The sequence below is a fragment of the Botrytis sinoallii genome (assembly GCF_014898435.1).
Source record: "Botrytis sinoallii strain Bc 23 chromosome Unknown BSIN_020, whole genome shotgun sequence".
NCBI lineage: Eukaryota > Fungi > Ascomycota > Leotiomycetes > Helotiales > Sclerotiniaceae > Botrytis > Botrytis sinoallii.
The window spans coordinates 214,089-239,370 of NW_024066047.1; the positions used below are offsets into that span (position 1 = coordinate 214,089).

Sequence of the window (25,282 nt, forward strand, 5' to 3'; positions counted from 1 at the left end):
GAATATGAGTTTTCCATCTCTATATCCATTATTCGATGAAGCAAGCTTTCGAGTGAATACTTAGGTATCTATATAGAGTTCGCGATGTCGTTTGTGGTGGTCTGGAATTTTTGAGATTGTGATGATGGTATTATGGTTGGTTAGTTGTAGAAATGGAGATGGTTGGCGAGAAATGGGGTGTATATGTATGTATTTATGGATGTATTTATGGATTTGATAGATAGATATGTAATCAATTTCCATTTAACGTGGTTTATCAGCATGTGCACCATATCAGCATGTGCACTACTTTTACCTCAATTATTATCTTTCCACTTCAACACGCGATTTATCAATAATTCATTATGTAATCGAATAGTAAAGAAGCACAAATACTTTTAGCTATTGAAGCTATTCAAAGAAACAAAAAACTGAGTATTCGGAAGGCTGCTAAGCTATATAATATATCATATACAATACTCATTCGTAGAATGAATAGTTTGACCCCTTGTATAGAATTCCGATCAAAAAGTTATAATTTGATTATTTTGGAAGAGGAGATTATTATTCAATATATATTTGATATGGATGATAGAGGATTTAGTTCTAGAATAAGTGATGTGAAAGATATGGCAAATAGTATTCTGGAATCGAGGGGTAATAAGAAAGTTGGAAAGCTTTGGGCGAATCGATTTGTATAACGACATTTGGATTTAAAGATGTGTTTTATTTGTGTTTATGATTTCCAAAGAGCTCTCTGTAAAGATTCAGAGTTTATTAAAAAGTGATTTCGGTTAATAGCGAATATACGAGCCAAATATGGCATTCTCGATTGCGATTTCTATAACTTTAATGAAACCGGCTTTATGATGGGACAAATATCATTGCATATAGTAATTACTAGAGCTGATTGATATGGTAGAAGTAAAGCTATACAATCTGATAATCGAGAATGAACTATAGCGATTATTTATATAAATGGAGAGGGTCACAATATACCTCCGTTTCTACTAGTTAAAAGCGAATATCACTTCTCAAACTGATATACTGAAAGCGGTTTACTATACGATTGGGTTATAAAACCTATTTCCAATGAATGAATAGATAATGAAACCAGTCTTGAATGGATTAAGTATTTTGATAAGCATACTATAGATAAGAAAGTAGGTAGATATTGTATACTAGTGCTTGATAGATATAAAAATCATTAATCTATAGCTTTTCAGAAATACTATAAGGAAAACAATATTATACTACTTGGTTTATTATCTTATTCTTTGCATTTAACTCAACTACTTGATATCGATTGTTTTAATTCTTTAAAGTGTTTATACAGTTAATAGATCGAGAATTTTATCAAGACACATATCACCCATATTACTAAAATCGAGTTCTTTCAAGCTTTCAAAATTATATATACTGAAGCAATATCTATATCAAATAGGAAAGCTAGGTTCTATAAAGCTGGGCTTATCCTATTTGATCCGGAAGCTATACTTTCAAAACTGGATATTCGAATAAGGATTCCATCAAATAGATCAACCTCAATCGATCCTGGAATATGGCAATCTCAAATACCTCATAATCCTACTAAAGCTTTTTCTCAATCTACTTTAGTCAAAAGTCGTATTGCAAAACATCTAAGCAGTTCCCTTACATCTATATTTGAAATGGTTACAGCTTTGGCTAAGGATATAGAGCTCCTAGCTCACACGAATACACTTTTAACTACTAAGATTTATAATCTTCATAAAGCGAATAAAGTATTTAATAAACATTACAAAGCTCAAAAGGCTTTAATACAAAAAGGAGAAGCCCTTTTAGTAGGAAATGAATATAATATATTGAAGCAAGAGAATGTAAATGATCAAATACAATGCAATAAGTACACAAATAATAGTTCTTCAATAAGAAGGCAATCTATTATATAACGATATAGTAAATGCGGTAGTGTTTCACATAATACACGAACTTGTCAATTGGATCCAGCATTAATTGATCTTTAGATTGTATATAATTTGATTCTATTTTATAGCGTTATTGTTATTTTATATTAATATAATGTGGGTAATTGAGGTAAAAGTGGTGTATATGCTGATATGGTGCACATGCTGATAAACCACGTTATCAATTACTAATAAAGAAGTTACCTAGGAAAACGGCTATAGGAATCTTCAATCGAAATATAATGAAGTGTACTCGGTCTCGTTTTGAATGAATGCCGACCTCAATTTAGCTGATGTATATTACACCAAAAACTATTAAAAATCACCTATTTCAAAATTCTATATTAATTTAAATAGAAAAAGTGAAGATATAAAATTTGACAGATAATTAGATATTTAATTAAATTTTATATATATCCTTTCAAAAATAAGATCATTTTATTTGAATTTCAAATTATTTAAGAAATCAAAAGATCAATAATATAAAAACAAAACTCGTTAATTTTCAGGTTTTAATTTTTTAAAATTAAGGCCTAAAATATTATTTTTAAATCTAATTTCTTTTTGATCATTATTTTTTTAATATTATATTTGAAGATCTGAAATCTTGAAATATAATACATTAATAGCTTTTGATTCTATTAAAAAAACAATAAAAAGAAAACTCATATTATTTCTTTTAATATTCAATTTTAAAAATGCTGAATAACTATAAATTCAAGTAAAGAATTTGTCTAAAATTGAGGTCGGCATTCATTCAAAACGAGACTGAGTACTGACTGACAGTCATGATTCCCGGATAGAATCAAACGAAACGAAACGAAACGAATCATAATATTATGGAATAATTGTACTTTCATTTCTTTTCACAAAGAACATTTCACGAAGAACACACATACCTACATACCAATAGCATAACTTTCTCGTCAAAATGTGAATATTCGCAGAGATGACAGATGGTGTTATTATATATATATACAATTCTGTACTGAATATAATGAAAGTCGCTTGTATCTCGAATCAAGCATCGATAGTTTGTAGTGAAGAGGAATGATTATTATCTCTATAGGTAGGTAAGATATGGAATAATACCTATGGAATAATAGGTAGCATGTATGTGACAGTCTGGAAGTACAAATGTTATTATTCAATTTAGTTACTTGTAAATGTATGTTCGACTACACAGATCCTCAGTCTTCCTCGAGAGTCAACCTCCATTCTATCCTTCAGTCCTTGCTCCATCCCCCACTATCCCTCAAAAATCAACTATCCCTCCAAACTCACCCCCAACCCCCAACTCCCAACTCCCAACTTTCTCCCTAACCCCTCCTCAAAGCCTGGTTAACCCGATCCATCAACCCCCCACCCCTCCCTACCCTCCTAATCTTCATTGTACAAACCGGACATCTAATCTTCTGCCCCTTTCCTTTTCCCTTTCCCTTTCCCCCCTCCGTCCCCCTCAAATGCGTCATCCAATCCTCTAAACACGTGGTGCAAAAGCGATGTTTACACGGTCTTGCAATCGCTACTTTAGGAGGTAGCTCGTCTGTACAGATTGGACATGTGGATTGCTCTTCTTTCTTTCCGGGAGTAGATGCATCTGCATCTGCATTTCTATTTCTATTTCCATTTCCATGTTCAAAGAGCGCTAACATCCACTCCGGCGTATCACCTTTATCACCTTTATCACGAGGGAACTTCGCATTCGCATTCACAATCGCAATCCCATCCTGCGCCGCACCTCCCCCTCCCCGTCTCTGCAACTCCACCTCCCGATCAATCTCCGCCATCGTCGTATACCCAAACCCCCTCTCCATAATATCCGGCCAGGGCACCACCGCACCCGCGAAAATCGCATCCATGTTCTCCCGAACTTGTGCTCTCAGTTGCTGGAGATCCGGGATGCCTTGGAAACGGGGATTGAAGTAATTTATAACTTCTTGCTGGTTTGCTTGAGCGGGTTCAAGATGCTGGTGGGGGGCGAGAAGGTTTGGGTTTATGAGCTCGTTGGGAGTGGAGTTTTGGGTGTTGGGTGGAGTGGGTTTTGGTTGGAGGGGCTTGGGGTTGAGTAGATAGGTCTGTAGTTGGTAGAGGAGTGTTGTGATCATGATGAGGGAGAAGATGAATATAGCGATGAAAGCCGCAAGTGGATTTCTCTCAATTTTTCTGTTTCGAAATTCTATTTTGAGTTGACTGTTTGTCGGTGTCCCGAAAATTGATCTTAGATATCCAATACCAGTAGTTAACGGTTTGATGTCCATGGCGTCTTCTATAAATGGGCGACGGATAGTATTTCTTCTTGTATTTTGGGTTCTCTGATGATAACTACTTTGAAAATTGACTTGGATGATGATTGTTGAGATGAGTATGTAGATGAGAATGTACAAGAAATTAGATGCTAAATGAATGGAGCGAGCTTCAACAGAGAGCTCCTTATATCAAGACCAATATACCACAGACACAGAACAAACACCGTAGACTTGCCTCAAGACTATTGATCCATAGTAACCGTACACGAGGTTTGCGCGTGAATGTGTGTTCGCTGATATCTTATTTACCGTATCTCGCTAGCCCAGAAGATCAGTTGAAGTAAAACATTACCACACGACAAGAGGACATCGATTCGAAGTATGATGATGAGTTCGGATCCATTGTGAATGAAGTGCTTTAAAGTTGCATCCTGAGAACAGAGCTTGATGATATAGAGGCTACACATGAACTGAATTTTTTGGCTGTCGAAATACGTAGAGATGGAAATTATTCACTCGGTGGATAATTGGAGCCTCTGAATCCTCATGAGAAGATGAAAGACTCCAGTGCCTGATGCACGCTCACACCAGAACGATATAGCGGCTAACACAACAAACCAAACACTATCTTGATACAACCCAATGACAGAAATTTATTACGGCATTAAGCGATCTATTAACCTGTAAAAATTTAGGTCTCTTCTCTCAACCCGGCTAAAAGTCTTCATCTATTTTTGTGGATACGAGATACAGCCATTCCGGTTCAAAAGATCAAGCAAAATGTCAGACAGTAGCAAATAAGCAAGGAATTACTGAGATCGATAGTGATAGCCAACTTGGCGTTTTCTCAAATCGCTTAAGGTCAACAATTGTGGGATATACAGCAAAACAAGTCCCTAGACTGATTACCGAGGTGTGATCTCTAACCAGTCTGGATTGAAGTTCAATTTTGTAAAAATTCGATTCTATGCATTAGATTTCCAATGCCACACTGCTATATTCGTACAACCATGCGCCGTAATCTTTCCGCGAGACTGTTACTTGCCCTAAATCCCAATATCCTAAATATACCGCTCAAACCTTTACTCAGCGACCCAAACAGCAGCCATACCCATACCAGTACCCACACACATACTAGTTACGCCAACTTTTTGATTCGTTCTTCTCAACTCGTATAATAATGTGCTGACTTGTCTAGCTCCGGTACACCCGAGAGGATGTCCGAAAGCAATTGCACCACCCTTTGGATTGATCTTCTTCTGGTCGAGTCCTAACTCATTTGCGCACCAAAGACATTGACTTGCGAATGCTTCATTGATCTCGAAAATATCCACATCATCCTTATTGATGCCGGTCTTTTCGAATACCTTTGGAATAGCAGCCCAAGGACCGATACCCATAAGTAAAGGAGCTACACCCGCAACAGATGCGGCAACGTATTTACCAAGAATAGTTTGACCGAGTTTCTCGGCTGTGGAACGCTTCATCAAAAGAACTGCGGCAGCTCCATCTGAAATTTGAGAAGCATTTCCGGCATGAATACTACCGTCCTTGGCAAAAGCAGGCTTGATTTTGCCTAAGCTCTCAGCGGTAATACCTGGTCGAACACCATCATCTTTGGAAACAGTGATGTCCTTTGTTTCGCCAGTTTTTGGGTCTTCCCATTTGACAGTCAGAGGAGCAATCTCCTCATCAAAGAGACCCTCTTGTTGAGCTTTGAGTGCCTTTTGGTATGATGAAGCTGCAAATGCGTCTTGTAGAGAACGTGGAATTCCCTTGTCTTTGGCCATGTTCTCGGAAAGAACGCCCATAGGCACTTTGCAGTTCGCAGATTCTGGGTGGGACTCGAGGAGTTCAGAGAATTCTGTTACTGCGCCAGGTCTGCGAATTTAACGTTAGCTTTTAAATCTGCACAGAAGTAGAGAAGAGGCCCATACCCATATTGCAAACTCATGCTTTCGACACCTGCACCAACACCAATATCAATCATGCCGGACTTGATGGCATTTGCTATATCCACACATGCTTGTAAACCAGATGAACATTGTCTATTCAAACTCTTGACTGCTGCAGATACAGGAAATCCTGCAGCCAAAGCGGCGGCTCGGAATTCAGTAGCTCCACCTCCAGGAGGAAGCACCGATCCAACAGCGATGTCTTCAACGAGCCCCGGGTCGATTTTCGAACGTTCAATGAGAGATTTAAATGCGCCAACAAGTAAATCTGCTGCTGCTGTATCTTTGAAGCCTCCTTTGCCACCCTTTGTAAATGCGGTTCGCAGACAAGCTGTTACGACAATCTAGAATAGAAAATGTTAGCAATTGGTCGAGGGACATCGTTTGAAACATTAGTTATTCTTACATCATCTGGATGCTTCTCCAAGAGCTTCGCGCGGCCACTATCACCCTCTGTGGGTGCAATAGTGCTTTGTGATCCAGCCAAATGGCCGGAAACTTGCCCAAGACGTTTTTGTGCTATGTACACTGTCAGCTTTGTTTGCAGTCCTTCACTAGCGATGGATACTTACCAGCTGACATTTTGGCAATATATTAATGTAATATGTGATCAAAAGTTTGTTCTATGCAATGAGAAGTATTGGGATAGAAAAGATGTTATATGAGAAGGAGGAAAGAAGAATGCACATTGGGGTTGGATGTCGATGGATAGTAATATTGAGGATACCTCGGTAGGAATTCAACCAATCATGGACGTTAACGGCGATTTCACACTCACATGCTTTTACAAGGTTGGTCTCAGAACTCAGAACTCTCAGCCGAAACCAGAACTGAAGATTGTCTGACATACATTTAAACATTGTAAGGTTAACTGGAGGTCACGCACTGATTAGTGAAAAGGCAAGCAATCTCTCACATGTGCTGGGATGGGAAGAAGCTCTATCGTACTGGAATGGCAATTGCTTTTGTCTCACGTGCCATGTTTTTGATCCAGCGTTTTGACATGTGAAGTTCAAGGTTTCTTTAATCATCCATGTGGTGTGATTTTAGTGATTTTCCGACTCAAGCGAGTTTTTAATGGCGTGTGTTTAAAATATTCATTAAAACCACCTCTTCGGAAAACACAAGTTCCACTTCTCTCCTTTGATTCTACCTTCATAATAACCTCTCTCTCTACCTTCCTTCGACCTTCCTACGAGTGCTTATTCCCACCGCACCACTCATAGTTGCCAGTGCAATACTTCCAAGCCCCGATAAATCATAGCACACACTCTTCAGTAATAGTCCACTTATTCATGTGGCAAAACCCATTGTCATAGAGGTATTTGATTTGCCTCTCAAGAGATTTCGAAATTCCGGAAAACTTCCATTCGGTGGATTTGAAGTCGTAGAAGCAAGCCGCACGACTGAAGTAACGATACGTAGATTGAAGGTTTCTGGCACATATCTTGACACTACCAACACCATAAAATTCATCGATTGTCCTAACCACGTTCCTAGCAAGCCGTTTAAAATCTGTGTACCCACTATCTCTCAATGCTCGCTCCCCGGCGTTTGGTAGAATGTGTATGACGATATGCTCTGCATATCTCACATACAGTGGGAGCAATTTGATGAATCTTCTCTCTCTTTCGATGGCTCCAGGACTCGGATGACTGTTGAGTATAATAGTAAACGTGTTGTCCTCGTCAAGGTACAACCAGTCATGTTCAAAGACGTTATTGCCGTTTTGCTTTACTTCTATAGATTGACCATTGGTATTCACTCCCGAGATGTAATGTAGCGTCCATTTCGTGAATTTTAGGTCAAAAAGTGGAATCACAGCATGAAGTTAACGATGATTATACCAAGGCAATTGGAACTCAACGTCTAGCTCTTCAATATTGAATCCATCGAAGATACCTCTCATCTTTGTCAAGAGCTGGGTTGCGTGTTCAGTGTCCTCTCCATAGTCTATTTCGTTCGAGCGATTTGTACGCCCATGGACTCCTGGGTATAAGCAAGCCGGCAGTTTATCTTGATCTGTATTTTTCTCACGCATCCCAAGAATCCGGGGCGGTGCTCAAGCAGAGATGTGAAACCCGTTCCTTCAGTTTGCTCTCTAGCTCGTTCTTCATAGTCGATGGTTATGACGAGGGTGTCTCCGCCCGAAATTGCCAAATTCTCATGCTCTGGTATTTGAGCAATGTCTCTGCGTTGTGGCATTATGGTATTTTCCCAATTGCGAGAGCTTTTTCACTTGCAAATTTCCCAAATCAAAAATATCTCAAGTCTATCGATGAGTCTCTTTCCGGAGTAAATGGCGATATAGAAAAGGAGGTGGTGTTTCGGAATCTCTTAAAACACCAAGTAAGAAATTATTTCATAAAGCATTATAGCACCATTATAGCAACAATAGACGTGTCGGGTATATCGAGAGTACTACCACCTAATAGATCGTTCCAGTCCAGTCGGCTGAGTTTCCCAGTAATGGGTTTCTAGTTCCAGATTGGGAGAACTTTCTATACAACTCTATCCATCATTTCTAGCTTTTGAATTCAAGAAGTTGTGGTATCTTGCTTGAATGTCTTTCCATTTAGTGATGGATGGAAATGGAATATAGTTGCACAATCACCATCATGGAATCAGATTCAAAATCTTTCAACATAGTATATGCAGATAGGTAGTTGAGCAAAGCCCAAGACATAGTTCTCTTAGTTGATCTTTCAAACTCTTCAATCACCCAGAAATGTTTGTAAGATTCCCACAATGGCTCGTCGCGGTACAAAGACTTTCAGGCAATGTTTCAAAACATCAAAAATCTGAAACTTCATGCTTCCCGAATAGCACTCCAGTAGTCTTGATGCTTCTATTGATTCAACAAATAAAGATATATAGCACTTTACAAACTCCCTTTGAACTCTTACAGCAATAAACTTCACCCTCGAACTAGAATCGTACCCTTTCCAACAAAGAAAGAGAACCTAGAATACAATGCGTCGTTCGGAACTTCAATACGATAACAATGGAAAGCTTACAATCAACTTCGACTATAGAAATTCCACAGCTGTGTGTAACCTTTCACAATATGCCTCGAGCGTCCGAACAATACACTTCAAAATCAAATTCCCAACCCCGAACTGCAACGACTCTGATCTTCCAAGGGTCACAGGAGAAATCGAGGATATTGTCAAGGTTATCAACAACGAATTCACAAACGTGTCTCAATTCGATGTAACGTTCTTCTTACACAGACTCGATGTAAATCAACTTTCGAGTGCTCTTGCCTTTCGAAGACTTGGTCTCAGAGGATGCGAATTGACTTACTTTGTCGAAGGTGAGTGGACAGATACAGTTGATATAGATTCGGACTGGCTTGAAGAGCTAGGACCTATATATGGCGCGCCGAATTACAGTAACTATTATCCCAGCGATAGCGATGAGGGTGAAATATGGATGGCCTCGGACTCGGAGTAGGTGTTAGAAGATAGGGATTGATACTGTGTAGATCACTTTGTTATTGGCCTCATTTTTGGTGTATAGCTAGCAGTCACAGGGGAGTATGAAGGGGTACTTGAATACATGTATTCTCTATAACACAGCGCAGTTTCTCGTATAAATTGAAAAAATTACAGTAGCTGTCAAGAACTTCCCTCTGTCAAGATGTGAACTCAAAGTTTGAGTATAGCTAGTGCTACTTCATAACATCCAACTGGGGGTTTTTTTTGAAAGTCATATGATTGTCCTAAAATTCATTTGCGGTACACTTAAACTCCTGACTTGGTTTATTCAACCAAATTTTACATCTACATTTTCTTCAATATATATTCTATTTCGTATAGTTCTTAGTGTATATAGAGTTTCGATTTTTTATCTATTTTTCAGCTGTTGTGAATTTACCATTTGATCGATTAAGCGAAATTTACTGGTATGTTTCCGGAATATTTAGTATGTGCCCCTTGTTCCTATTTATATCAGTTGAATAAACTACTAAGGCTTACCAGCCAGGAGCTCACCGGATAAATTGAATAGCTGATATAGTAATCTGACGGCTTCGGTCTACTAGGAATTGCATTCGAAACCCAATGTGCAACACCCGATGTAGGGGTACACAGTCTTGCGTCTGTTTTGAAAGGGAGGAATCACTGCAAGTGCGACAAACTTTTGATGTCACTCGATTGAAGAAATCTAATTCATATTTGCATTCGGAACTAGATATACTAACTAAAATCCTACGCCCAACGAAAGAATGGAAGCAGATGTGAGTAATTAGTGATTTTTTTCCCGGCTGGAAACTGCAAGAATACCCTTAGAATTCACCTGCACAATAACAGGAAGGGAATCTCAAAGCTCTGGTGGATCAATTATGCTTTCCAGTAATCTACTGCAAGCACGCAGAGAATTAGCAGAGGCGGGAGATAGCTCGTGGATGACAGCCATGATCATCTCGCCGCAAAGATCTGTGAGCCGGTTAAGCTCTGGTGAAGTGCCGAAATTGGAGTGTTCACGAAGGTCCTGAATTCTGCGCTCAACAAGCAAGCCAAATGGGATTTCTTCTAGATTCTCCTTATCAAGACCGACAAACAGTCCCCAAGCCGGCTTCAAGCCAAGGAAACGAATTGCAAAATTTAGGTAGTCAGATCTACGTTCATCAGCCCGGAAGAAAACCTCGACCTTCTTGAATTTTCGATATCTATTGATGAGTAGAACCATTTTGTCAATCAACCTCTTGCGATCATTAAGCATGCGTGCCAACAAGTATTTGCGCTTCAATGGTGTGATTTTGATACGGATTTCGGCTGCTTGGCTCAACAAGAGAGGGAGAATGTTGAAAAATGATTCCTTCAATTCCTCGCGCTCATCCACATACTTGATTTCCTTGCGTAGTCTGCACTTCTTGGTGTGGTCGATTTTGATGGATAAAAGCCTTCCATCCTTGAAACGCAACCATGGATGAGTGGTAATCTCTCTTTCCAGTTTGGAATTGTGCTTCACTTCGATTGTGTTTGGTCCCCTTCTCCATTGGCAGTGAGTGGAGCGTCCATTCCGTAAAATTCAGATTGTAGAGAGGAAAAAAAGCCTGGAGCTGAGGAACGTATTGGTCAAATTTATCCTCCTTCCTCATGTGAAAGATTATCACTAACTTATCGATCTTGTTAGATCTATTCAATAATTCCCTTATATTGGTCAATAATTCGGTCTTTCGAGCGGTATCATCACGGGCTCGTCTGTCGTCCGGATCCCGGCATAAAATCTCGATACGGATTCTCCTGGTATATCGTAGATATTCGGGGAGTCGTACTAAGAAGGGCTTATTACCTCTGCGCTGAGTATGCACTTGCCAATCGTTGTTGATCGTTATGACTAGGAAAGATCCTTCTACAATTTCCAAGCCCTTATGTGGTTCGATATATGCAGTATCCCGTCTTAAGCGATCGGCTCGATTGAGTTTGTTCTTGCGTTTTGGCATCGTGATACGGAGGAAGATTACTTCGCTATTCTATGGAGATTAGGGAGGTTCGATGTTATCGAGAAATGATTGGTATGTCTGAAATCTTATGAGACAGGTTGTTTCAATGATAAGATGAGACATGTGGCCATTTATCAAATTTTTGAATACTTGGTTATCAGAGCTCACAAAGGGCTTCACCTGTGACAAGGCATCATTGTACATGTATTAGCTGCCACGAGTATTTTGTATGGAAGTAAAGTATACGTTTGTCGCATTGTCTAACAGAGTATAGAACATTACCTTTCAACAGATTGATGAATTATAATTTGCGGAAGACAATGGCAACCTTTCGAGGAGCACTCATTTAATTCATATTGGATTTCTGTTCTTTGTTGAGGTCTAAGACATTCCGACAACAAGTCTCTTCTCTGGCAGGGTGTTCTCGAAAGGTTTTTACACATTCGACTCGTAGTCTACACCTGTCTCGAATCAATAATGAATTCAGTTTCATGATTCGAGAGCATGCTCTTGTGGTTCGCTTTTGACATTTTCTTTATGATGTCCGGGCCTAGAAAGCTTGCTACGTTGGAAAATACTTAAGATCTACAATTTCCCCGAGTACACTAACATAGTATCACTATCACGCCTCACGCACACATATCCATCTTCCATCATCTGACAAGAGTTCAGCCAAAAATGGCTACTGTACTCAATGACATTCCACGCCACCGCGAACTCAGTTACAGTCGCAATAACAGATCTTTAACAATCAACTACGATTATAGCCTCGGTCACACAGAAATTGAAGGGGAGACGTTGGAGTATACATTAACTCAATATGCCGCCTTCACCGAAAAAGTTATCGTCAAAATCCAATTCCCCGAAGCAGAGAACAGATTTCGCTGCAACGTTCCAACTTTCGGAATCAGATATACCGTTGATTATGGCCCCATTAATCAGGAAGAGAATCTACAACGTGTTGCAGATATTGTTCGAGTTCTTAAAGACTTCCGTCGGTTGAGGTCCCTAGAAGTTAGTTTGAGCCTCGATACCGATGACTTCCGCCAAGTTACCTGTGTTTCTCCGTTTTTGGATCTGCGTAGTCGTTGCCAGCAGTGGAGCTTGAGATACAAACGTGGTAGACATGGAAGTTATGTTTCTATCGGCCCGGATTCACCACTTTACACTCGACTCGAAAACTTCAATGATGCTAGAACGTTTGAATGATATAGGATTTGTTCACAGTTATTTTTCTGGTAAGTAGATGAAGGTTCTTCTTGAGGATGATGGGGGAATATATCAGCTAGTTATAGTCAATTCAATCATGTTTACAAAAGCTATACCTTCAGATCTTAATTTCTGCGAATCTTTCTCAAACAGCCCCATATTTTCCTTCGAGCTATAAAATCTAGATGCCACGAAACTTTCAGCGTACCATTTCTTTGTCTTGTTGTCAACTGTGAGATATTTCGAAGTCATAATTGTCATTGTTAGGTGAAGTTTCATACGATTGTGGAGACTCGAATTTTGAGACTTGTCTAGACATATCTATGTCAAGTAGTATCGCAAGAAAACAACGAACTGGTTTCTTCGATGATTCAAGCTGTAAGTGAGTTTCTTGGGAACAAAGACACCCTTCGAGGGCTCATTCTACGACCATCTCATTAGCATCTTTAATAGTCTTAATCTTTCCATAGCTTGACACACATTTTTGGAAGATATATAACCTCAGGTCATTCGCAATAAAATTCTCGTATTATCAACTTGCATCTCATCAGCAAAAGCGCACCTTCATATCAATAACACCAAAAAAATTCAACATCAAGGAAACGATCCAAAAACGCCCAAATGGCTTCAGGTGTTACTTGGCACTCTGAGCTTTCATACCATCATGGTACTTTAATAATCAACTACGACTACGAGCATTCCGATGTCAAATACCATATTTCCCAGTACGCCCCTATTACCCGAGGAATCGTATTCAATATCTGCTTCCCCGAACCAGATAACGACAATTCCGGTCTCATAAGAGTCGAGCGAGATCTCTCTGAAATAATCGAAACTCTCAACGACGAATTCGACTTATGTAGAACTGATGTTGTATTCTGGCTACGCGAATATGATATTTCTCTGGGATGCGAAGACTCAACACCTGTACGCGGTGCATCCTACGAACCTCCAGCTCTCTCTTGAGAGTCTGCAGAGCTAAGATTGAGTCGCAGATGGAATTGGAAGAATTGGAAGGAGAGAGGTTCAGAGATATAGCGAAGGATTATATTACGATTTTACGACAGCAATACCTACGAAGAGTTGAATACCAGCTTTAGACACGGATACGAAGGTTATGGAAGCTCTGGTTAGATTCAATATCTATTATCGATTACTATTTCAAATACAGAAATATGATACGTAGTAGGTCTCTTCTTTTAGAAGAGTCTTTTCGATATAGAGCTTGCCACCGCTTTACTTGTACTACAACCCTTTTTTATACCCTTTGGCTTTCAGCCACTCGAATACTACGACGACACAATACAGAGAATGCCATCGCCTTCAAATTAATACCATGCTCTGGGCATCGATACAATACAACGTTTTTCTTTTAATTTTCGAATTTTCGAATTTTCCGAATTGATTTGTGTGTGGGCAATAGAGCTTAGGATTCGGCCCTGCCCCACTATTTTCAACAGTTTCGACTATACACATCTAATAAGAGCTGGAGGATATCAAGCTTATGAAGATATACAAGGGGCTAGTTTAAAAGAGATAAAGACAGAGAAGAGTGGTGCCTTCTTCTGCTATCTCACTAGCAAGAGGACCCTTTGCTATATTGGAGGCAACTCGGGAGGGGATAACTCTTGCCTTTTATAGAAAGGGAGGGATAGCAAATTGGATTTAGGATTTTAAAAAGAGAAATTGGATATTGGGATGCTTTAATTGGATTAGGGGTAGGGGAAGAGTGAGGAAGGAAGTGTTTCAGAGGATGAAGACTATTTAATCTCTATTTGCACTCCGAATAGAGATCGGGTATAGTATTCTAGCATTCGTTTTTATTCCCCCAAATTGAATATATCTACTGTAGATATCCACTAGCAGTTGTTAGGTTCTTAAAGCCTAGCCGTCCTAAATAGTCTTGGACTGAGAAAAGGACGTTAATTAAATCAATCAATCAATCAATGATATTTCTCAGATTTCTTGTGCTCTTGAATTTCGTCTCCTTAGGGGGTGGACCATGTTTGAGTACTATGTGAGAGCATGTCGTCAAGGTATAGTGGAGATGGATTCGGATTGGTACGCGGAATTGATTGGTAGCCATTGTTCTGACGAAAACTCGACTGGTAGCGATAGCGACGAGGAGGTTTGTTATACAAGGGATACCGACTCGGATTAGAATTCGGAGAAAGGAAATTGATATTGGCGGGATGAATGGTCTTGTGGAGATTTCTTTTTTTGCTCAGTCTTTCCATGTAGATAGAAGATCGAAAGAGAATGCAAGAGACAGCTTGGATGATACAGGAATAATGATATCCATGTTATGGCATCATTATTTGCAGAGACTAGTAGAATATACAAATTGTTTAATCTCTGCCAAGAAATCTCTAAGATCCTACTAGGAACTACTGTAGCTTTAAAATAAACACTAGTAGTTCCTTTCGATGTAATTGTACAATCTTTCTGATGTCTTTACTACCTAATATCTACGCACAACTCCAGGGATTGAAACACTACAAAAACTCGACTATAGAATATTTATTTTATATTGTTGAAGAAGCTTTGAATAGATTCTTTGTCTTTGTATATGTTATTCAACTGTAATGTTTAATAATTTTCCATGATGAACTCTCCATTTCATGTGATTCTCAGAGGCTGTAAAGGTAGAATTTTTGGGTCCAGCGGGATCTTCATCTCCATCATGAATGCTGCAGCTCACTTTCTGAAGAGTATGTGAAGTGGGTGAGATTATGTATTATTTCTCTGATTCATTTTCCCTGCACAAAAGATAGCAATTGGCTTGCATGTTGATCAGTAATGTCCTGCCCCCTACAGGCCACAGGCATTTCACCTCACCCAGAGTTACATCATCACAACAGAAGGCTATTTATCAACATTGACTGCAAAAGGATTAGTAACCTATCCGATGAAATTATAGGTGTCTTTCCGAAATACTCTTCCATCATCATCATCATCATCATCATCATCAAAGCATTTTCGCAATCGATTCCACAAAGGGGAAGCATCTCATAAGCGAAGATATCATCGCGGAACGCGTCAGGCGCATTCTTGATATCGGCGTGTTTGAGCAATTGGTATTTTGGAGTTCTGCGAATTCGAGCTCTGCATACATTGATTGATTGATTGATTGATTGAATTTACGTCCACCTTCAGTCTAAGACTATATAGGACGGCTAGACCCGATGGGCCCAATAGGTAACTTTTTGATTTATAATATTAGTTATGATTTTATTAGGGAAATAAAAATAAATACTAGGGAACAATGCCCATTCATTATATGTATTGCATATAATAAGAAAATTCTGATGATCAAGAAATTATAAGGAGGTCAAGCTCTCCTCTTATTTCCTTAATTGCTTTTTTTTCATTTTTTTCTTCTCTCTTCTCTTCCACTACTACTCCTTCCTCTATTACTTCTTATTCAAAAGTCCTTACTAGATGCTATGCCTTTATAGTGATTTTGGTAATATTGATAAATTTGATAGCTAATTCGATATCTATTTTGGTATACAATAGGAATTGTATAGTGATTTTCGATAATGGTATATTCTGGAATATTTCTTTTCTTTCTGTTTTATATATAGAATAACTAATCAGGAGGTGTTGTAGTATCTCAATATTATTGTATATACATTTATTATTGGAGTGATTGAATTGATATAGATATAATTTGATATATCCATAACCTAATTTCAATTGAAAGAGTATACTAGCAGTATTTCGACTGGTTCCAATTGGTAGCTTAATTTTCGATCTGATTTTCCATAGAAATAGTTTTGAATAAGTTAATACTAATTGATTGGATCTGAGTTTATATTGATTGAGAATTGAACTTTATTGATCGAGAGAAAATTCTTTGATTATCATTCCTAGCAATCCAAAACTGGTTTTATTCGAGATGGATTGTATTGTAGTAGCCTCTTTTGCTAGTTTATCTGCTAGCTCGTTCCTTTTAATTGATATGTGTCCTGATATTTAATTCAAGGATATTTCAGATCCTTTAATTATAATAACTTCGACTACCTTGATTGCTCGAATTTGATATACTTGCTCTAAGTAATTTAAGAGTATTTTCAATTGAAGAAGACCTGCTTGATTATCTGAATAAACCTTGAACTTCTTTTTATTACTAACAATTGAGCTAATATATTTGATAGCTTAAGTAATTCCATATAGCTCTTTATTATAAACTAATTGATTACTTCCAATATTGACTTATTCTTAATATGAAATCTGATCATTCGATTATATTAATACTATCCCTATATCAATATCTATTCCCTTTTTAATAAAAGAAGTATCTATATAAATATAAATAATATTTTGATCTCTATATTTAAGAATAATATTATGGAGTATTACTACATTTTCTTTTAAAGCCTAATTAATATTAACTTTAAAAGGGATTTCCTTTTTCTATAAAGAGAAATGAAAATGAATAATCTTTTTGAAAGAGAATAAATCAAATTTTTTATCAATTGATTCCCTAATTCTATCAAGTTGAATTAGTTTGTATAACTTTCTTTGAAAAGTATTAATTACTTCTTGATTAGTATATTGATATACTAAAATAGCTTTTTCGATATTAATTAGATATTTGAATAAAAGTTTTATTAATCGAAAAGTGTATTGCTTGATATTTGAGTCTAATCAGATATTTGCTGGTTTTAATTCCAATTCGATTTCTATTAAAAGAATTGAAGCGATTTTGAAAACTTCTAATATCTTTCGAAAAACTAGGTTTTGAAAAGCTTACATTTTATCCTTAAAGTAAACTTATTCTTTCCACCAAATCACTAATTTGTAATCAGCTATACTAATTATATAAATTATATATAATTATCAAAGAGCTTTAGGACTTAGGCCTTTTTCGATATTTGCTAGTTGAGTTATTCAATAAAAGACTCCTTTTGCTTATATGATTCGGATATTAATATATTAATTGAATTTGAGATTTGGATCGAATTATATATCTAATTATTTAATTAAAGATTGAGATTTAATAATATCCGAATTGGATAATATAATTGGAAAGTTTTTGGTTAGCTTAAATACTGAGAAGTATATTAATTCTGTTTTTATTAAATCGAATTGAATTGTATTTTTCAAGCTAAATTTGTAGATTTGCTTTGTAGCTTTTTCAAGAAATCTAATATTCTTTTTCCATAAGGATAAGTTTGTGATTAAAGCAATATTGTTAATATAGAAGAGAAATTTAATTGATTTTGAAAAGAATAATTCTTTAATATATATTAGGAAAAGGATTGGAGAAATTGGACTACCTTATAGTATTCCGATCGAAATAGGCTTGAAGAATTCGATTTGATTATTGAAAAAAAGTTTTAGCTATTTTTATTATAAAAAAGAGGCTATCCAGAAAATGAGATTTGTTAGCAATTTGTTATATGGATATATATATAGTAGTAAGCTACCAGGAAACAATCCCTGATACTGTGCCTTTTGGACAGATTGCGTGTGTGGCGTAGTGGTAAAGCTTACAACTCCTATTGTGTCCGCTTACGTAACAGAGTATCAGGGATTTTACCTTGTGGATATCGTTCTGGGATCTCTGATTTCGGGCTTTTAATTGGGACTGGGTGAACAACCAATTGAAAAGTGGATCGAATTAGAGACAAGGATATATCTGCTTAATGATTGGATATTCTGAATTCATTAATAATGGATTATTAATGGTGAGGGTATTGGATAATAGAAGAGTGTTATTCTATTATTACAAATCATATGGTTGACTATAGTATAGTATAATAGCCCCTGCACTAGCCTTTTCGGGACGAAAAAGGTTAAAGAGGAGGGCTCTGTTATATGGATATATATATAGTAATAAGCTATCAGGAAACAATCCCTGATACTGTGCCTTTTGGACAGATTGCGTGTGTGGCGTAGTGGTAAAGCTTACAACTCCTATTGTGTCCGCTTACGTAACACAATTTCAATTTTTTATAAATATCTAGTAATCGATTTCTTGAAATATAATTGAAGGCTCCCTTTATATTTATAAATAAAACTAAAGTCTTTTTGTGAATTTGCTTATTTCTTTCGATTTCGATAATTAGAAAAAGAGCTGCATCAATTACTGATTTCTTTTATCAGCCTTCAATTTGACTCTTATATAATAGATTAATAGTTTCTACTAAATAGCCTAATCTTTAAGCTAAAATCCTTTCACTAATCTTTCCAAAATAGTTTAGAAATATAATAACTCTATATGCTTTTAGGGCTAAATAATCGGATTTTAAAGGTTTTTTTAGAATTGCTTCAATAGCTTGTTTCCAGCATTATAAATAATATTCTAAATTAATTAGATTACTGAATAGATTGAAAAAGATCTATGGAATTGCTTTATATACTTTTATAATAATCTTCTGAGTGATTCCATCTAGGCCAGGGGTTTTTCCTTGAATTTTGGCTGAACAAGTATTACTTAATTCGATTTGTGAAAAACTAAGTTATTCCTATTTCTTGGATTGCTTGTATTCTTCCCATTGTGGTTTTGGAGTAATAAGAGGAAATGGGAATAGAGTTGATCTAAAAGCAGAGCATTTTCCTTCAAAAGAGCTTTCTATTGAAATATCCGGTATCCTTTAATCTTGATAATCCTTCGTATAAGCCATTGCTTTGAATATTGTCTGTATATCCTCTTTTTCTAGAAATTCATTTTAATGATTCTTTTTAGCTGTTTTAATAGCCTGAAAATACTTGTTTCTAGCAATTCAATATTCTTCTTTAAAACTTGAGTTCTTCAAATCCAATTCAATTGATTGTTTTACTCTTCCTAGCTCTTTTCAAAGATCTATTAATTCGGGGGTTCACTATAGCTTCGCTTTTCTAATCGACGAAACTTTAGGTATAGAATTTTCAATAGCTTTTTAGATAATCCTTGTAAGTTTGCTTGCTGTTTAATTCAGATTAGAATAATTATTTCTTTTTTTCAAATCGTTTAGCGAATCCTTTTCAAATGAGACTGTTGATACCAGAGTAGAGAGAATAGGGGAATATAATGATTCTGATTTCAATATCGATTCGAATTTATTCTAATTAGCTAGCTTTGTATTGTATCTAGCTAGCGATATTGTATTAAGGGGACTTACTTCTTTTCCCTTTAACTCGAATAATATTCCTATATAATCGGATCCTGTATTTGAAAGTATTTGCTAGTTTTGGATTTGAAAAGTAATTCCTTTTAAAGCTAATATAAGATCAATAATATTTGGATTGAGGAGATTGGTATGATAAAAGGTATTGAAACCAGACTTGTTAAGAAGAATAAGATTCTGGTCTTCAAATTATTCGGTTAATTGATTAGCGTTTCCATTTTTTTCCGAAAAAGGATCCTATTATGAATAATGAGAATTGAAGTTATTTAGAAAAATGGTTTTTTGTATAATCATTGAATTGTATAAGTATCTTTCAATTATAAAGCCCTTTTCTTTAGCTTAATCAGCTTCATTATAAATATTAACTATTTGAAAGGTTTTATTTCTATTTCGATAATTGAAGATCTGAATATCAGAATCTCTTGGAGAATTGGGAAAAAGATTAATTGTAAATTAAAGGGTTTTTGAAATATATAATAATATTTATAATCGATATTTAGAATCGAATCTCAGAAGTGTTTATGTGAAATTAGAGTGTATAATCAATCTTGCATTTGAATAATTATTTCCATTTTTGATAATTCAAGATTCTTAAATAATAATAAGATTGATATTGAGTTCTATTACAAACTATAGAATGTTCTCTATAGCTTATGAACTCCGATTAAGATTTATTTGAATAATTCGAATATTGATATAATTCATTAATAAATATTATTCGATTTTTGTTAAATAACCTAATAGGTTTTGTATGTTTTTGAATTTGCTATATGATTCCCTTGATAGTTCGAGCATTTCGCTGTTAAGTGTTGATAGAACTTTCCTTTGATATTATATATCATATACAAATGTATTAATGTAATATGCTTATCTCCATATAAACTATAAGAAGGGTTTCTTTTATAATAAATATCTTGATATTCAAACCCTTGACACTTTTAGTATTATATAATTGATTTCGATTTATAAAAGTTTTCTACTCTTATACTACTTCTAGCAATATATAATCGCTTTCGAATAGCTAATTCTACTTCTGATTTTGTAGCAAAAGCAATAACTATAGCTCTCTTTTGTTGATAAGCTCTTTTGGAAACTGATGTGAGCTAAAAGGGGATTCCGATTGATTTGAAATCTAGATTAAAGGTTTTGATTTTCTCTAAAATAAGATTTATTCCTTTTAGTTCTGAGAATTCTTTTATTGGGATTTTGTGGATAATAACTTTATGCTATTTTTAATCCTTTTGAATCCTCTCGAATTTAATAATATTATTTTAAATAGTTTTCTTTTCTAAAAGGAATTGTAATGTAAAGGGATTGTTTGTTATAATAATGATATTATTATTAAAGGATAGAGTAGCTGCTGCAATAACTGGCCCTTTAATTCCATTCTTTTGAAAGGCTTCGTTTATTTTGTTTCGAATAGTTAAGAAGGAGAAGAAAGTAGAATTTGGGATTTCTGGTTTGATCAGGATTAGATATTTTTGAGTGATTTCAATCTTTTTGTTTATTAAAATAAGCTTAATAGCTTTTCCTTTATTGACTAAATTCCATTCTCCTTTTTTTGCTATAGTTGCAAAAGTTGATTTAGTTGGTATTGTAGTAATTGGGATTGGATTTTTGGCTAGTGTTTTAGCTTGAGATTCGATTTTCTATATAGCTGATTCGAAATAAGTGATTTGGGATACAATAATATTGGAGGCTATAGTGAGCTTTCCTTTTTCGATATATTCTCTAAAGATCTCTAGAAGATCTAATAGCTTCGATTGCTTATCATATAATTGAGAAAGAGTTGAGGCTAATATTATAAGATCTCTTACTTTTAGGATCGCTTTCTTTAGTATAATTGTTTTGTTTTGTATTCTAGATTGTTTATTCTGATTACTAAGGGGTATTATAAAGCATCATTTCTTATTCTAATTGAATATATAAATAGTATTAATTGTATCTTGAATAATGAAGAGGTTATTAAATAGATTGAACTCTTCAACTCTTTTTTCAGAATTGGTTGACTGATTGGTTGATAGAATAGGGCTAGAGATTTCGAATTGAGGGTTTTCAGAAGGCGGGGGAGGGCTTGAAGATATTGGGATACCTAGGATAACAATAGGATAAGTGTTTAGTATAATTGTTGAAATCATATATATGATACTAAGCAGTATGCTAGTAACAAACATCTTTTTCTATTCTAACAATAATAAAGGCTTCAGAAGAAGCCTTTATTATAGCTATATTCCGAAGTATTGATGGATTATTGTAACAATCCATATTGGGAGTTATATTCTTATTTTGAAGGTTTGAAGTAAAAATTTTATGCGAATTTTTGTATGAGTTTTGTATTTAGAATGCTGATAACAATATCACAATAATTACTGGTCAGAATCACTTGGGGGCAATTGTAATCAATTTGGTTTAATAACTATGATCTAAATCGATCGCGAAAGGGTTGTATTCGAAGAAAAAGTTTCCTTCGAAATTTGTTGTGTGAGCTCTGCATACAATACCCTCAGCTTTTTGTAAAACAGAGTTCTATATGATGAATTAGTGATTGATCTGTAGATAAGTTGAACAGACAGAAATCCTTCGTTGCCTTCGAGTTAGTGATGCAATATTAGATTTCATTCTTGATGAGAGACATGGCTTAAGAATGTTGATTTGTTCGAAGGAGTGGAAGTATTTGTTCTGGAAGCTGCAATCATTAAATATCCAACAAAAGACTGCTAATAATAAGTATACCGGGGTTATTTATGTTTTTTATGTACGTCAACATCCCTCTATTCAAATGGCCCAATAAAAGGGCGTATAATGAAATGAATGACTGAAATAGTCATAATGCAAACGGCATAGTAGATGATTGGAAGTTCACTGCGCTTTCCAATGTCAAAAGTCACTTCTTAAATCACAAAAGAGGTACATCATTTGTAAGGCATTAAGTTAATTTCTATGCCTAGTTTACTACTGCAAAATAGATCTATGTAGAGCTGTTGATTGGTAATCCTTTAAAACCCTGAAGCTGCCCAAAACATTATGGCTTCAGACGCCTCTTCCCGTCAAATAGCACAACCAATTTTCATGCTTGTAATGCAGTCAAAAGTGGTCCTTGATCCTAAAAATGAGAAATAAGCTTCATAAAAGCAATCGTAGACCCAGCCTTCGAATGATACTAGGCAGATGCAACATCCTCTCCTCGGGATAAGTATTTTCCATGCCTAAACTCTCCCATATCCAGATTGATCAATATTCCCTATTGGTCTGTATCTCTAACCCCAGCTGATCCCCTCTCTCCCCCCCCCTAACCCTACAAAGCTTTTTGGAGTGCTTTGCCTCTGCTGCTCGAAGTTGACGATCGATCCGTGAGTTGAACAGGATTTGTTGAACCTCTCGATTTTTTACCTTCATATCGAAAGTCCAACTAGGGAACTTGAGGCCGTAGACTGCGGACGCAGAGCTGACTTGTTTCCAGTCATAGTGATTGATATCAATAGAAAAGGTATCTCCTTGATGTGTGGAAAACCATGATAATTTCGACGACACGAGCGAGAATGTCTCGACGGTTGACTCCCTCGGTATCGTTTAAGTGCATTGCTGAAAACTATTCTCAGTTGAATGATATTTGTCTCATCAGCATATTGTGGAATGATTTCGAGAAGTTCATCGAAAATCTCCTTCTCTCCGGCGACTGATCTAGGGGTGCAGAAATCTAGATCGATGGACAGATCTGCCGGGCTTGCAGCGTACTTGATCATAGTATGAGGAGGAACATGGGCAAGTCGATCAGTGCGACGGGTGGCACGGTTACGCCGATTTGCGTTAGACTTGGGTCCTCTGGTTTTAGGCATTTTGATAGATCTAGAAGTATGAGTAATTCTGAAGTGCAGGGAAATGTTTTTGGTTGTAATTTTGTGAAACTTGAAGGCTTATTTCTGTGAATTTGTAGAAATAGTCTGAGTTGTTTGTTGATCGAAGGTTTGATTCAAGATGTTGTAATGAGAGGGGAATGATGGAGGGAAACTTAGGATCTTTGGAACCTATTTATGATTCCAGGAGAAGACACTAATATCAAATACATGCACATGTCGTACTTCACTGCCGTACATGATTCTTTCGGGAACCGTTTGTACTGGCGAGACAGTACAAGTGCTACGGTCAACGAGCGTAGATATTAGGTACGGCGTTATATAATCAGTATCAGATTGGGACTCAAATTGTATATATCAATCAGAAAAATTATTCATAGCACAGTGAATTGAGGAGAATACATGGAGTGTGTATGTGAACACTCATCATCTTGGAGACAGTCGTCTCCTATCTCAAATGAATCCTTCCGTTATATAATTTCAAACCGTCTACCGATGCTCAAAAGCTCCCGAATTGATCAATAAGTTCTTTAAAAGAGCTCTATACTATCCTAGAATCATAAAAAATAAGTCGCAATAGAAGCAAAACTCTCTATTCAGATTATCATGGAGCTGGAAAAATTCAGCTCTTCTCATATCATTGATGGTCTCAGATATGATACTAAGGTATAGGCAACGACTAATCAAGATGAGTTATTACTATTATCAGCAATCTGAATCCAATCTGCAAAACTGCGAAAACTGTGTGTTTTTGGGAGTTCAAGCACGAAGTACAAGAGATAATTTAATTCCCCAATTCGAGCGAGAGTATTGTGTCTTCTGATACCTGTCTTATTCTCATGTGGAGCTTTGAACTAGGCTGCGCAATGTGTATTTGAACAGGTATTTTGGAGCATGCTCAGTACTCTTGCAAGGTATTATGAGGTATCTCGAGAGCAATTTATGAACAACGATCAAAAATTCGTTTATCACTTTTTACTTGAGAGCAGCGATAGTCGAAATGTAGACTGAAGTCAGCTGCTCTAGGATCTTCATGCTGAGGAACTGAGCAGATTTCTCGGTAAGGACATGAAATCGAGACAGAAACTGAAGACTTGTGGTGAAGCTTTGAGACGATTGAGACGACTTTAATTGTGTTGTGGGTATTGTTTCGAGCCTTAAAGATGCTACCTAGTTATGTTTGGAAATCAAATTAGTTGGGGCCTTTATACCCGTTGTAAGAAGAGCGAATTATAAGAATCAGTATCTGCCACCTGTCTTGAGAGAGAAAAGTATGAACCATTCAATTTTTCTTAATTTACTTGGACATGGTTCTTGATCCTCTGCAACTATTCCAAGTCTCCTTCGACAGGAATCTATCTTGTCCCAAACTAGCCCACTTCAGAGGTATAAACCTCCCCAGGATTCGATCATTCCCGTCTCGTTTATTTCACAAATAAAAACGATGTTTACTTTTGCATCCCCTAGACAAAAATATGCTTTACAACTTAAGCATTTATTCTATATACCTAGGGAAAAGGAAC

General features: G+C 36.4%; 8 protein-coding genes across 8 annotated transcripts; 3 read left to right on the forward strand and 5 right to left on the reverse strand.

The window, feature by feature from the left end:
- Positions 1 to 3,244: 3,244 nt before the first annotated feature.
- On the reverse strand, positions 3,245 to 4,186 carry EAF02_009485 (uncharacterized protein; the record flags this gene model as incomplete). The annotated part of the gene is made up of 1 exon (XM_038905533.1): positions 3,245 to 4,186. The coding sequence occupies one exon, from the start codon at positions 4,184 to 4,186 to the stop codon at positions 3,245 to 3,247; it is 942 nt and encodes a 313-aa protein (XP_038754591.1).
- A 1,070-nt stretch (positions 4,187 to 5,256) lies between these two features.
- EAF02_009486 (uncharacterized protein) lies at positions 5,257 to 6,711 on the reverse strand (the record flags this gene model as incomplete). Its single annotated transcript, XM_038905534.1, has 4 exons — positions 5,257 to 6,055; positions 6,112 to 6,473; positions 6,536 to 6,648; positions 6,702 to 6,711. 4 exons carry the CDS (start codon positions 6,709 to 6,711, stop codon positions 5,257 to 5,259), a joined length of 1,284 nt encoding a protein of 427 aa, XP_038754592.1.
- Positions 6,712 to 7,387: 676 nt separating this feature from the next.
- EAF02_009487 (uncharacterized protein) lies at positions 7,388 to 7,919 on the reverse strand (the record flags this gene model as incomplete). The annotated part of the gene is made up of 2 exons (XM_038905535.1): positions 7,388 to 7,869; positions 7,895 to 7,919. 2 exons carry the CDS (start codon positions 7,917 to 7,919, stop codon positions 7,388 to 7,390), a joined length of 507 nt encoding a protein of 168 aa, XP_038754593.1.
- A 1,183-nt stretch (positions 7,920 to 9,102) lies between these two features.
- Positions 9,103 to 9,585, forward strand: EAF02_009488 (uncharacterized protein; the record flags this gene model as incomplete). Its single annotated transcript, XM_038905536.1, has 1 exon — positions 9,103 to 9,585. One exon carries the CDS (start codon positions 9,103 to 9,105, stop codon positions 9,583 to 9,585), a length of 483 nt encoding a protein of 160 aa, XP_038754594.1.
- An 867-nt stretch (positions 9,586 to 10,452) lies between these two features.
- Positions 10,453 to 11,578, reverse strand: EAF02_009489 (uncharacterized protein; the record flags this gene model as incomplete). The annotated part of the gene is made up of 2 exons (XM_038905537.1): positions 10,453 to 11,122; positions 11,253 to 11,578. 2 exons carry the CDS (start codon positions 11,576 to 11,578, stop codon positions 10,453 to 10,455), a joined length of 996 nt encoding a protein of 331 aa, XP_038754595.1.
- A 678-nt stretch (positions 11,579 to 12,256) lies between these two features.
- EAF02_009490 (uncharacterized protein) lies at positions 12,257 to 12,787 on the forward strand (the record flags this gene model as incomplete). Its single annotated transcript, XM_038905538.1, has 1 exon — positions 12,257 to 12,787. The coding sequence occupies one exon, from the start codon at positions 12,257 to 12,259 to the stop codon at positions 12,785 to 12,787; it is 531 nt and encodes a 176-aa protein (XP_038754596.1).
- A 621-nt stretch (positions 12,788 to 13,408) lies between these two features.
- On the forward strand, positions 13,409 to 13,753 carry EAF02_009491 (uncharacterized protein; the record flags this gene model as incomplete). Its single annotated transcript, XM_038905539.1, has 1 exon — positions 13,409 to 13,753. One exon carries the CDS (start codon positions 13,409 to 13,411, stop codon positions 13,751 to 13,753), a length of 345 nt encoding a protein of 114 aa, XP_038754597.1.
- Positions 13,754 to 23,297: 9,544 nt separating this feature from the next.
- On the reverse strand, positions 23,298 to 23,741 carry EAF02_009492 (uncharacterized protein; the record flags this gene model as incomplete). Its single annotated transcript, XM_038905540.1, has 1 exon — positions 23,298 to 23,741. One exon carries the CDS (start codon positions 23,739 to 23,741, stop codon positions 23,298 to 23,300), a length of 444 nt encoding a protein of 147 aa, XP_038754598.1.
- Positions 23,742 to 25,282: the final 1,541 nt, after the last annotated feature.